At 51.4% G+C, this 12,232-nt stretch overlaps 2 protein-coding genes across 2 annotated transcripts in view; one reads left to right on the forward strand and one right to left on the reverse strand.

The window, feature by feature from the left end:
• TAOK1 (TAO kinase 1) overlaps window positions 1-3,454 on the forward strand; it is a 63,395-nt gene extending 59,941 nt beyond the window's left edge. Inside the window, exon 20 of the mRNA XM_086859312.1 lies at window positions 423-3,454. Within this exon, the coding sequence (XP_086715438.1) occupies window positions 423-884 (462 nt within the window). The 3' untranslated portion in view covers window positions 885-3,454. The remainder of the gene's footprint in view (window positions 1-422) is intronic.
• Window positions 3,455-8,558: 5,104 nt separating this feature from the next.
• Window positions 8,559-12,185, reverse strand: ABHD15 (abhydrolase domain containing 15). Its single transcript, XM_023939530.2, has 2 exons — window positions 11,350-12,185; window positions 8,559-10,123 (listed from the first exon to the last, which is right to left on the reverse strand). The coding sequence occupies exons 1-2, from the start codon at window positions 12,183-12,185 to the stop codon at window positions 9,646-9,648; spliced, it is 1,314 nt and encodes a 437-aa protein (XP_023795298.2). The 3' UTR covers window positions 8,559-9,645.
• Between the last annotated feature and the right edge of the window lie 47 nt (window positions 12,186-12,232).

Here is a 12,232-nt window from a genome sequence, read left to right on the forward strand (position 1 = left end):
TCATCAGATTCAGCTAGAAACAGTGAAGGTCATCCTAAGCTGTGTTAGCAGGCTGTACCTGAAGGTGCTTTCCCAGTAGGTTTCTATGGAGCAGTAGACTTGGCTGCATCTTTAAAGATGAATCTATGTCAAGCTGTTGGTATCAGTGCAAACTTCGGATTTGATTTGTGTATCCATCAGGGAACAGGGACCAACACCCTCCAACTGGTGCTCACCATGCTTTGGCCTGTGTGAGTCTTTGAGACTTAACCCTTAAAAAATCCACCTTTTTGTATTCAGAACAGACTGCATGTCCATGGACATCTGATCTCGAGCCAGTCTCCTGCACAAACACAAGGAGAAAGTCACTCAGTAGCTGTTACAGGTCCTCTGGAGGCTGTGCCTGTCCTACTGCTACAGACTGTCTCTTTTTTCCTTCCTAGATTGAGGAGGAGATGCTGGCGTTGCAGAACGAGCGCACCGAGCGGATACGAAGCCTGCTGGAGCGTCAAGCTCGCGAGATCGAAGCCTTTGACTCAGAAAGCATGAGGCTAGGTTTTAGTAATATGGTTCTTTCTAATCTCTCCCCCGAGGCGTTCAGCCACAGCTACCCGGGAGCTTCTGGCTGGTCCCACAATCCTACTGGGGGTGCAGGACCTCACTGGGGTCATCCCATGGGTGGCCCACCACAAGCTTGGGGCCATCCAATGCAAGGTGGACCCCAGCCATGGGGTCACCCCTCGGGGCCCATGCAGGGGGTACCTCGAAGTAGTGCTATAGGGGTCCGCAACAGCCCCCAGGCTCTGAGGCGGACAGCTTCTGGGGGACGGACGGAGCAGGGCATGAGCAGGAGCACAAGTGTTACTTCACAAATATCCAATGGTTCACACATGTCTTATACATAACTTAAACAATAACTGAGGGTGGCAATTCCACTGGAGCTGTCTGCCAACAGAAACTGCCTACAGACACCAGCCCAGCAGCCTCCTCAGTGCGGTGCTGACGTGTGGAAGCTGGGTGCACATGGAATATTGTATTCATTTTGTAAAGCATTACGTTTTGTGTTTACTAACTGGGATGTCATAGTATTTGGCTGCAGGGTTTGGGGGGTGGTTTTTGGATTTTTGTTTTGTTGTTGTTTTCTTGTTTGTTTGGTTTTTTTTACTTTTTGGAGGGGTCTTGGGAGAGCATCTGAGAAATATATGCAATTAGTCAGAAGAGTTGGCTGGTGGTCATCACACTGACAGGACAGAAGGGCCTCAGACTGCCCTCATCGTATCATCCATGTAGGAAGTCTGAGGGAGAATGGAGACCTCCTCCCATGTCCATAAATTTCGATCTGCCACCCTGCAAAAACCAGGCGAGCTGCCTTTAAATCAACATCCAGGGGAGGAACAGCTGGATCATCTGTTCCATTTTTATTTGTCATTAAATTGGATAAATTTCTAGGGTATTGCCTCTGCCAAGAGGCATTTTCAAAGAGTTGTAGGTGAGGAAGAAGGTGAGAAGAAAGGCCAAGAGACACCAGGGCTCAACAGGGCCCTTCTACCCAAGTGCCCGCTCCGTGTCGTGTAAGAAGTGATGTTCTCTCAGAAGGCACTGGTCAGCTTCCCGAGAACTCTGTACGTGAACCTGTCTGGAGGGAACAGGCTAGGAATGTTTGAAATTGTCTGTCTGCTTTGGCACTCCCTGACTGTGCTGCTGGTAGCTCAGATGAGGTTGGGCAGAGGAGCGTAAGTAATGCACTTGTACAGCTAATACTGTGACATCTCATTTTAGCTAAGCATCAGAATAATTCTTGGAGCCCAGCGTAGTCGTTTTTGCTCCATTCAGAAATGTTTAGACTTTCAGCCAATCAGTCTCAAATGCCAGAGGTGTTTTGAAGGATGCCATAGTCACAAAATGCCATTGATCGGGTTTTTCATTATTACACTACATCCACCAATTTATTACCTTTTTGGCTTGTTGCAATTTCCTGTTTACATGTAGCGTGTAGCCAACTGTTGAAATGTTTAGTTGCCATGGTGTACCAGGAGGAGCTGAGCCAATGACTCTCCCAGCTGATGACTAACCCACATCACCACTGTAGATCTTGCTGCATGTGAGGCTCCTTTTTTATTATTTTCTTTGCTGCAATACTTTACAACTTCTACAGTCCCTTGAGATGCTGTGATATTTTGGCAGTGTATCACACCATGTGAGAAGGCACTACTTCCAGAGGGCTCATTGGAGCTGCTGTACTACTGAAAGGAAGCGAAGGAGGTTGTGAAATCCATACAGTGATAAAAGGTCAGGGAGTCTCATAACTGAATGACTTTGTGGCATTGTATCATCCCTTAGTTCTGGGAACCAGAGATGCCCCCATGCTCTCGTGCCAGTGCCAGGACGGTCTGGGTCAGCCAGGATTGTGGGAAGAGCAGGTAGATAAAGTTTGGTTTGAGGCAAAGATTTCCATCTTGGGGACTGACCAGCCAGGGTTCATTGTAAATGCTTTTCCTTGCACACTAATCATCTTGAAGAAAACACTAGCTGCTAACTCTAGGATTTGCCTTTAATATGTTTATAGGGCTCAAAAGCGAGGTTTTCCGAATGTGTTTGTCCATGTGACATATTTATATAGTAAATAGTGTCTCGCTGCTGTTCAGTACTTGACAGGGCAGCTTTCTTTCATTAGCTAAATTAACATCCACTCCCAGTCCTTAACTCTGCCAGTGTCCAGTGAATCCAGCTGGGATTTCTAACATCTTGATGTTGCGTATCACTCTAATTGAATATGGAAACTCTACCAAAACATGTTTGAGCAGTGCTTTAGTAAGGAGTTTTGTAATACTAACAGTTGGCAGAAGCCTGGGATGAGGTGTGGGTCCCATGGAAGTGCCTCTGGATGCTCCTGGGGGCAAGTGGTGACTGAACTGTCCTGTCCTTTCCTCTGCTATGTTTTTATGTGGAATTGGACGTTTTGGGGTCACTCTTTTGTATTGCAGTGTTGTTGAAATGCAGCAAAACTCATTTAGGAAATGTACCTGTGTTTTCCTTGGTTTGGAAGGAGAGACAAAACCAAAATGAAAGGCCAAAATTGTATTGGGTTTCACCATGTGAGTGTGGAGGGTGTGCCCAGACCATGGTGCTAACACAGCATTTTGAGTTCAGCTCCTCTATCCCAAACAGCAGCAGCTACAGTGGGGACAGGCTATACCTGCAAGTTCAGTGGGTTCATTCTTCTGCTTCTGTTACGGTTTGAATTTGGTCAAAGTCTCTGGCTTAAATTGAGCTACTTCAACAGAATTCTCTCAACACATCTCTTTGTGTAATGTCAAGCATGACTGAATGCTGAATCCAGATGATGGCTATCCCATATTGGCTTTTTTGTATTCAAAAAGAATTGTGTAGTAACCATTTTTACATGTATATCATGTGCAGACCTGGACTATTCCAACAAGTTAATATTTTAATTAAAATAGTTTGCAAAAACTGATTCAGATCAACTGGTCTAAATGTGTGTGTCCCTGTGTGTATGTGGTGGAAGAAAAGCTGTCCCAAAACTGCTTGATCTCAAAAGGAAGCACCTCATTACACAGATGTAGCCAGAGGAACCCAGGGTCAGGCTGTGCCTTGGTGGTATTTGAGGAGGCCCTTGGTGCTGAGAATTTTAATGTATCTCAGGTTTATTTCTGAGATACATGAACAACTGTGCAATAGAGAGATGCAAACACTCTCTGAATCAGTTTGCAAACTCTTATTTTTGGAGGTAAAGTGTTTTAAAAAGTGAGGCCAATTGCTCCATGTTGCGTTCATTGCAGTCATGCCCTAACTTTGGTTTTAAAATTACTGTAATCTGTAAATTGTGGAAACTACTCCAGTACCTCAGCAAAGATGTTCTCTTGCATCTCTTATGTTCATATTTAACACTGGGGAACTCTTCTGTGTGGACTACTTTGCAGACTTTATTGCAGTATTTTCAAATCACCAGCTTGACCCCTGAAATCTCTTTTCTGTGGTTATTTTTCTCTCCTCTCTGCAAAGACCTGAAGTTCTGGTGTAGCTTAGCCCAGAGATGGAAAAAACAGTAGCCAGCATTTTTACCTCTTTCTGATTCAAATTTCCTTTGATTTTACCTAAAATCAGTGAAAGGGACCACATTTTCCTTGTTTTCCATGGTCCCAGGGAGCCAGCAGCCACCTCTCCCTTCCATGTTGAATGTTACATGCATTCTTCCTTGGATGCAGCACTGAAATGGAGGCCACAGCTCTGTTTCACCTGCATTCCCTCCAAGCCTGTGAGCTTCAAAGAGGTTGAACAATTAAATACATGGTGTGATACCTAACTTTCCACAGAAAAATTCCCTGCAGCCATTACTTGCCTGGCTTGGGGCCAGGTTGGCATTGCTCTGTGTCCCACCCAGTCCTCCTGCACCAGAAGAACGGGCACTGCACACTTGCTGTGACCTGCACAGGGTTGCAGCTGGGGTGGTCCTGGGGCTGTGCTGTTGTTTAAACCCCCAGGACCCCTCACCTCCAGGCTTCCCAGCCCCTTGACCCTGCTTACGTGCCATTTCTTGAGAGGCAATAAATCCTATCGTACCACTGTCTACCATTACTCTGTTCAATACGCACATCTCTCTGGATATATATATGGTATCTCATTTGTATATATTTATATACTCTGTATGTACGTGTGTGTGGGTATAGGTGCACACACACCTCATGCTGTGCATTTCTGTCAGGGCACTTCAGTTCTACTGTTCTTTAGCGCTCTTGTTTGTGAGCAAAAGCAACCCCTCAGCAGGGCTCTCGGGGTGAGGGCATGGACGTGGCACAGGCTGTGCTAGAGCTGAACCCTCGCTGAAGTGCAGCCCTGCTAATTGCAGCTTGCTTTTTCTGGGGCATGAGAGGGTGGGTTGCTGCTGCGGGTGTGCTGTGAGGGAGAGGAGGGAGCTCCCTGAGGGTACCAGAAAGTCAGAAGGCAGCAGAGAAGAAAACCAGATGGTTTAGCGATAGCAAAGCAGTGGAGGCCATGTAGGGATCTGCTGGGGACGCGGCGAGTGGGCCGGTGAAGTGCTCAGCAGGCTGAGCTCAGAGTCCCCAGCTGCGTCTCGCCACGAAAGATCACAAGCCTGGCATGGTCTTGGCTCGCTGCACCAGCACTGGCTTTTGGGATTCCTGAGGTGGAGCTGCTGCTAGCTGTGAACACTGACTGCCTTGGCGTGTGTCTGATACCTGGAGGTCCTTAGGCTGTGTGGAGGGGCAGAAGAGAAGCTAAATTGGAAGATGTAAAGTACACGTGTGTGTACGGTCTATATATCCATATATACACACAGAGATGCTCTTGGTCCATTTTTTATTCTGCTTAGGCCTGTGTGCTTTGTCACTCGAGTCCAGCCAGCAGCATACAGCCTCATTCCTCTCCTGGGTGCTTGCTCTGCAGTTCTAGTAAATCTTGCCCTGGTCTTTCTCATAGTAGAGGGGCAAGTGCCATGCTGGACACCACCAGCTCCTCAAGCTGTGAAGACCCTTCTGACCTTCTCCTTTGTCCTCTACAGATCCCATCTTACGGAGGCATTTGACAGTTCAGGGGATAAGCGGTTCTCACATGTGTCAGGTCATGCATTTCCCCCGAGGACGCCCCACCAGCTCAGCAGAATGCCAACCCTAGGCTCTCTTTGGGCTACCAGAGAATTTGGAGGCAATATTCCCCCCGTCCCTTCTGGAAGGTCTCTTGCAAGTGTTTTTTAGAAGAGACTTAGGTTTGGTTGGGTCATTCTTACCTTTTCCCAAGGAGTAGTGTTGTCTCTAGCTGTGCTCCTGCCTGTAGGATGTTCCTACCCCAGTGCTAGCCTGCAGTGAGCTCAGAGCCACGTGCCAAGGACAGAGGAGCAGTGGATGCCCAGACAGGGATGCTGGTCTCTGTCCCTCTGCTGTGGTCGTTTGAGTTTGCACTTTTAAGAATAGATTGAGCCAGAGTCTTTCGAGGAATATATGTGAGGCGCTTTGGAGGGTTGGGGCTTGCTGTGTACAGCCAGAAGATAAAACCTGGTAGATCCAGTGGTTTTAGTAAACATCACCCCACCAGGGAGCGGTGGCAGCAGATAATGCAGGTTCCTGTTGCACAATGAGGTCCAGCCAACTGGGGCTGTGATGCTGCCTGCTGCATCTCTGCCCCCTTCTCTGGAGGAAGGAGAGCCCTTTGTCAGTTAGGGAGGGACTTAGTAAATCAGATTTGCTGGCAAACAAGCACCTTAACCACTGAGCTGTGGGTCTCAATACTTGCACTTCACCTGAAGGCTCCCTGCGGGGGGAGAAGGCAGTTTGGTACATGACCATTGGCTCTGCACCTGCCTGGCATCCTCAAAACATCCTTAAGCCATGTCCTAGGGAAAATAAGATCCCAGTATCAGTTCCCACTCTCCTTGCTTTCTCTGAGTGCACACAGTGAGACCAGGAACCAGGAGGGCCGAGCGTTGCCCCCACGGATGTGAACAAACCCTAGGGGGAAACTTCCCCCACCTCGCACCTCCGGCCCCCTGCCCCGCTCCCCACCCTTGAGTACGGGTACCTCAGAACATGCACAGTTTGAATTTTCACTGACAATTAGTTTAATTATTGTCAGTGAAAAGAATTGTAATTATCTGTAAATATGTAGTTAACAAATTGACCTAGTTTCTGTATTTTTTAAGTTTTTGTACTAAAATTTATAGATACAGTATGTGCCAGCTAGCAAAAAGCTACTGTAATTGCCAGTCGTAGTTCAGCATGCACCTAATCCCTGAGACTTGTCCAGTGATGCTGTAAGGAATTTATGCTTAAATATTGCGAGCTGAGGAGGCCAACGGCCACTCACCCAAGGCTTTTGGCTTCCAGCCTCTGTCTGGGTTTTCCCTGATGGCTGTGTGGAATCTCCTTCCCCTGGGCGTCATGTGCCGCATGGAGGGCAGTGTGAGGGACACAGTGGTGGCTTCAGGCTTGCTCTGGAGCTGAACTCGATGGGAACCAAGTTCAGGTTCTTTGCTGCAGTTTAATACTGGCTTGTGACTATGTTTTTCAATCTCTCTAGAAATGATCTGGTTTTCCCCTTCCAAATGCTTTTGTCTTAAATCCGAGTTCATCTAAATCTACTGGAGGAAAAAAAAAAAACAACCAACAAAACAAAAAAAAGTTTGATTTGAGATTGTTGCCTGCTTTTAGTGCCAGGATCACACATTTCTATGGCAACTCTGAGCTCAGCAGAGTGCAGAAATCAGCACAGGGTTATTGACAAGCTGAAGTCGGCAGTCGCTGCCTCTGCACGGCTCCGGCAGAGCCCAGCTGTGGCTAGTGGCAGCTGCCAAGGGCGAGCTTGGGGGTGCAGTGTGGTGGCTTGTGGGGAGTCCTGGTGTCCCTGCCCCACTGCAGCTGGCTTGCCCTGCAAGACCTGCTGCTGAGTGAGGGGTGGGCTGCTAGGAATGGTCAGAATCTGTGCTCCTTGTCCTGTGGCAGAGGCAAGCCTGTGAGTCAATAGCTGTGCTAAGCATCCCAGGAAGCTGCGAGCAGAGGAGTTTGAGCACCGGTGAGGCCGTGCTCTCTGGGTCTGGTTGTCCTGGAGGTTGTAGGGAATGGGAGCTTGTAAGGATTCAAGGATCAGAGAAGGAGAGGCAGATGTGCGCATACGGGTTTGGCTTTTGGCAAGCAAACCACCCGCTTCCTTTCTTCAGCTTTTCTTCCCTCCTAACCCCCCACAGCTCTTCCCCCTGCTTGCTTGGAACAGGAACATTTTTTTTTTACCTGCCTAGAAACAGCTAAAAGATGGGGGGGCAGCCCTGATGTAAATAATTAACGTTGCAAAGTGAAGTGTGTATAACATAAAGGGCTACAGCCCTTTGGTGACTTGTAAATGCTTGAGAAAGTTGTGGTAAGATGTGGAGGGGCCAAGTGACCTGCCCGGCCCTGCAGCCATCGCTGCCCCACCGCCACTGCGGGGCCGGGGGGTCAAGACGGGATGGGGGGACACCCCAGGCCCCTCGGCTGTGGGACCCCCTCTCGGTGTAGTGGATGGGAGGGTAGCGTAACGTGTGTAATACGGATAGGAGAAGCTGTGTGAGGTGTGTATAGTGTATATTTTTTAAAAATAGCTTGCTTGTGTTGTGAAGATTTTAAAGACAAACTTGAGAATTCTAGCCTAACTATTAACACAAGTTTAACATCAGTTACCCCACTGGGTTCAGAGCCTCTTGAATGTATATTCCTTTTTGTAACCTAAATGACCTATTCTTCTACCAGTCAGCCAGACATCCTATTTATATTTTTAATTTTATATATTACTTTCCATTTGTTTTCATTATTTCCAGCATGTTTCTGGGTTTGGGTTTTTTGTTTGTTTGGGGGTGGGGGGGTGTTTCTTTTTGCACAAGAATTGTGTGAAGTCAAGGAAATGTTAACTCAAACCTGGTATTTTCCAACCTGTTCACCCTCCCCTTCCTCTCCTCCACCCCTGTTGTGGTTTTTTGGGTTTTTTTTCTTTTTTTTTTTTTTTTTTTTTCTTTCTTCCGCCAACAGTTTGGGATTTTTCTGGGCTGGGATGCAGTGGGTGGGAGGAGGGGATGGCTCTTTTCCATTTGCAGCTTTTGTGCAAATGCCAGGTCTTTTGCCAGTCAACTAAAAAAATGCTTCACTTGCTGGTTGCTTTAAAAAGGAAAAAAAGAAAAAAAAAAAAAAAAAAAAAAAAGCAAAATGAAACAAAAATGTAACCTTATCAGTGTGATGTAGACCCCGGCAGGAGGAGGGGAAGTGCACACCTGTAGCCACGCACCTCTGGCTTTGGCTGCAAAACAAAAAGCAAACTTTTTCTGGTGAGGAGGTGACCACAGGGCAGCTGCTGCCCTACCCCATGGAGGGTTTTCTGGGCATGAGCTCTGTGTGCAGCCAGGCTCGGAGCTGTGCCTGGAGTGCCATGCCTTGGGCTTGCTCTTCCCCCTCGGCAACCACCTATTCATGTGCACAAACCCAGGAGCTGCCTGCTGATGACAGCAAAGCTGTTGTTGCTTTTCCTCTCCTCCTCCTCTTCCTCCTCTCCCCCTCTCCAAGGAGGTCCAGCTTCCCAGCAAGAGCTCTCCCAGCACCCGGCCCCAGCGCCACGGCAGTTTGCTCTGGGGCAAGCCTTGCTGGAGCCGTGCTGTGCCACAGAGCATTAGATACAAAAAACCACACACATATCTGCTGTTTTACTATGAACACTGGTCTGAAGTTTCCAGGCTCAGCACCACGGTGATGGGCCACGAAGGATTTAACCAGGGGAATTAAACTCCTTCTTGCTTCCGTCTCTGGTAGCACCAGCTGGTATGAGTGAATCTACAGGTGTGCGTTTTCCTTCTTGTAGAAAATGCCACGAGCACTAACTGGTAAGGCTTAATGTACAGTATATTGTCAGTATTCTGGTATTCTTCTGGTTCAACATACATTATAGCTCATATATAACCTGTATTAATTGTATAGATTGTGCATTTAAAGCTGTTACCAAGTTGTCAGAAAATAAGAGAAGAGAAAAAAAAAAAATAAGGTCATATGTAATATTTTGTTTGTAAGTATCCTTTGTATCATAGCAAAGGAAATGTTAAAAAAAAAAAATCAACTGTAATAAAGTAATTTTAGTACACGGTGTGTGTGCCTGCCTTTGTGAGACCCTGCCCCAGGGGGGCTATCGTGTGTAGGACCTTTGCCAGGTGAACACGGGGGGCTCCACCGGGGGACCCCCCCACCTGCGGGGCCGCGGCAGCCCCTTCCTCCTCTCCTCCGTCCGCAGGAACTCGGCCATGGCCCTGAAATATTCCAGCACAGCCTCGTGGGCCCAGCAGCGTCCCGGCCCGCGGCGGGGGAAGCTGCAGTGCCCCCCGTGCGGGGTCAGCAGCAGGAAGAAGAAGGGGCTGCTGCGGAACAGCTCCCTGGGCAGGCTCTGGGCCGGGGGGCCGCGCACGGGGTCATCGGCGCTGCAGAGGCACAGCACCGGCACCGCCGCCTCGTCCGCGTCGCGCAGGGGCTCGTTGCGTTCCCAGTAGCTCTCCCAGCTGCTGGGGCGGCTCCGAGTCCGGCAGAAGAGGGTTTCCTCCAGCTCCCGCAGCGAGCGGCTGCCCAGGAGCCTGTCCGTGTCCACCACGTCAGCCAGAGCCCCCGTGTACCTGCGGGGATGCCGTGGACTTGGGGGTTCAGGGATGCCACCAGGGGCTGGGGGATGCTGCCATGGGCTGGGGGCAATGGGGACACTGCTGGGGATTTCAGGGATGTTGCCGTGGGTGGGGAGGACATGGGGATGCCGCCTGGGATGGGAATGTCGCAGGGGCTGGGGCATGCTGCCGTGGGAATGGAAGGTCATAGGGATGCCACTTGGAGCTGGGGGTTACAGGGATGCTGCCATGGGGGTGCCATCAGCTTGTGTGCCCATGGGCTGCTCGATGGTCCTGGCTCTGCGAATTGGGGTGGCCTCAACTGCTCCAACCCCAGAGTGGCTTAGGAGGCCCATCCCAGCCCTGCCAGAGAACCTGGACGGTCCCCACAGTGCAGCCTGGGTGCCATGACAACAGGAGACAGCCAGCACTCCCGTTTCATTACCCTGACAGCAGCATTTGCAGTGGCAATCAGGTTAGGGATAGGGAGGGGGGAGACTCTCTGCTGCCCACCCCCCAATACCCCATCCCTGCAGATAGCACCATACCTTGCTGCACCTATCTGGGATTTATTGCAGCTTCATCTGTCACCTCTTTGACCCTATGTTTTGGGGTTTATCCACATTATTTTGGCTCTCATCTGCCCACCTACAGGGTCCCTTTGCCCCCACAGGCTCTCAGCAGCACCTGGGGAAGTGCCCATGTGCTCAAGGCCTCAGACCAGGGCAGTTTGTCTCCTGTCCCAGCCTGCTCAAGCCTGGCTGTGTTGGGCACTAGGGAACCCAGACTCCTTGGGAAGGGATGGCAGCAGTCACAGCCCCCTGCCCAGCCATGGGCTGGCATCATAGTCCCCTCCAAGGGCCAGCAGGAGGGTCAGGTGCTGGGGACAAGGGGCAGTGCACAGAGAGGGGCCAGGCCCACTCGTCCCTCAGGGTCCAAAACCACACAGGGGCTTCACCAACTCCTCCCAGGGGTGACAGATCTCCCAGCTCAGGAACCCCAAGATGCTGCTGCAGCCCCTGCCAGGCTGGGAACACAAGTGATGGCCCAGCTGGCCTCATGGCAGCCGGCTCCAGGCTGGTGTTCATTAACTAGCAAGTTTTGCTGCCCTCAGCACCTCTGCCCCTCCACTGGGGCTCCTGGTGTAGGCAGCAGCACCCACCCCATGCACACAGCCAGGATTGAGCGAGGAGTTCCCGGAGTACCCATCCACCTCCCCAAGCCCCAGGGACTGCACTGACCTGCTCAATCCCTGCTTGAGGTGGAGAAGCAGCGGCCATTCGTAAAGCCAGGGCATCCCGGCCTCAAACCAGTCCCGGCCACGGAAGACAGGGGAGAGGCAGGCGGCGGCGGTCAGGCGGCTGGAGGAGCCGCTCTCGCCCAGGTAGGCGAGCAGCAGCCCCGAGCCCGAGCCCTCGCTGACAGCCAACAGAGAGGCACAGGGGTGGCGGCACCGCAGGTAGGTCACAGCTTCCCGCAGGTCCCCGGGATCCCCGAAGGACTGGAGCCGGGGGGTGGTGAGGGGGCAGCCGTTGTGGCCCCGGCGGTTGAAGATGACCGGGATGAAGCCCCGCTCCAGCGCCCGCAGCCCCAGCTGCAGCAGCCCGCCCGTCACCTTCCCGGCAGCGTTAGGGATCAGCAGCAGCACCGGGCTGGAGAGCCCCCCGCTGCCACCCGCAGCCCCCCACGGCCCCACCAGCCAGTCCAGGGCCACCAGCCCAGCGTCAGGCAGCTGCAGGAGCTCACGGGTCACCACCGGCTCTGGCTCAGGTGGCTGCACGAGCTGCCACAGCATCTGGAGCCGGGGCCAGCGTGGCCATGGCCAGCGTCCCCCCCGCAGCGCTGCTGACCGCCCCAAGCTCCGCACCAGGTGCTGCGCCAGAGCCGAGGGCTTGCACAGCAGCCGGCAGTGCCCCAAACCCTCCTCGGCCATGAGAGGGATCCCCTCCTCCTCCTCCTCCTCCTCCTCTCCCATGTCTCCAGGTACCTCCAGCCTCCCTGCCCAAACGCACCAAGCCAGGAAGCCCAGCCCCAAGAGCAGCGCGGCCGCGGCCACCAAACCCTCCGGGGACAGCATGGGAGCAGCAGGAGCCCCAGCCAACAGCCCCGATGCTCGGCGGCTTC

This window comes from Cyanistes caeruleus, chromosome 21 (assembly GCF_971803275.1).
Source record: "Cyanistes caeruleus chromosome 21, bCyaCae1.hap1.1, whole genome shotgun sequence".
Classification (NCBI taxonomy): Eukaryota; Metazoa; Chordata; class Aves; order Passeriformes; family Paridae; genus Cyanistes; species Cyanistes caeruleus.

Bases quoted from the DNA above. Each gene is read 5' to 3' on its own strand.
- ABHD15 (XM_023939530.2), bottom strand. From the start codon at position 12,185: ATGCTGTCCCCGGAGGGTTTGGTGGCCGCGGCCGCGCTGCTCTTGGGG. The intron at 10,124-11,349 runs GTCAGTGCAGTC...GCATCCCCGCAG, and splicing joins CTCAAGCAGGGATTGAGCAG to GTACACGGGGGCTCTGGCTG.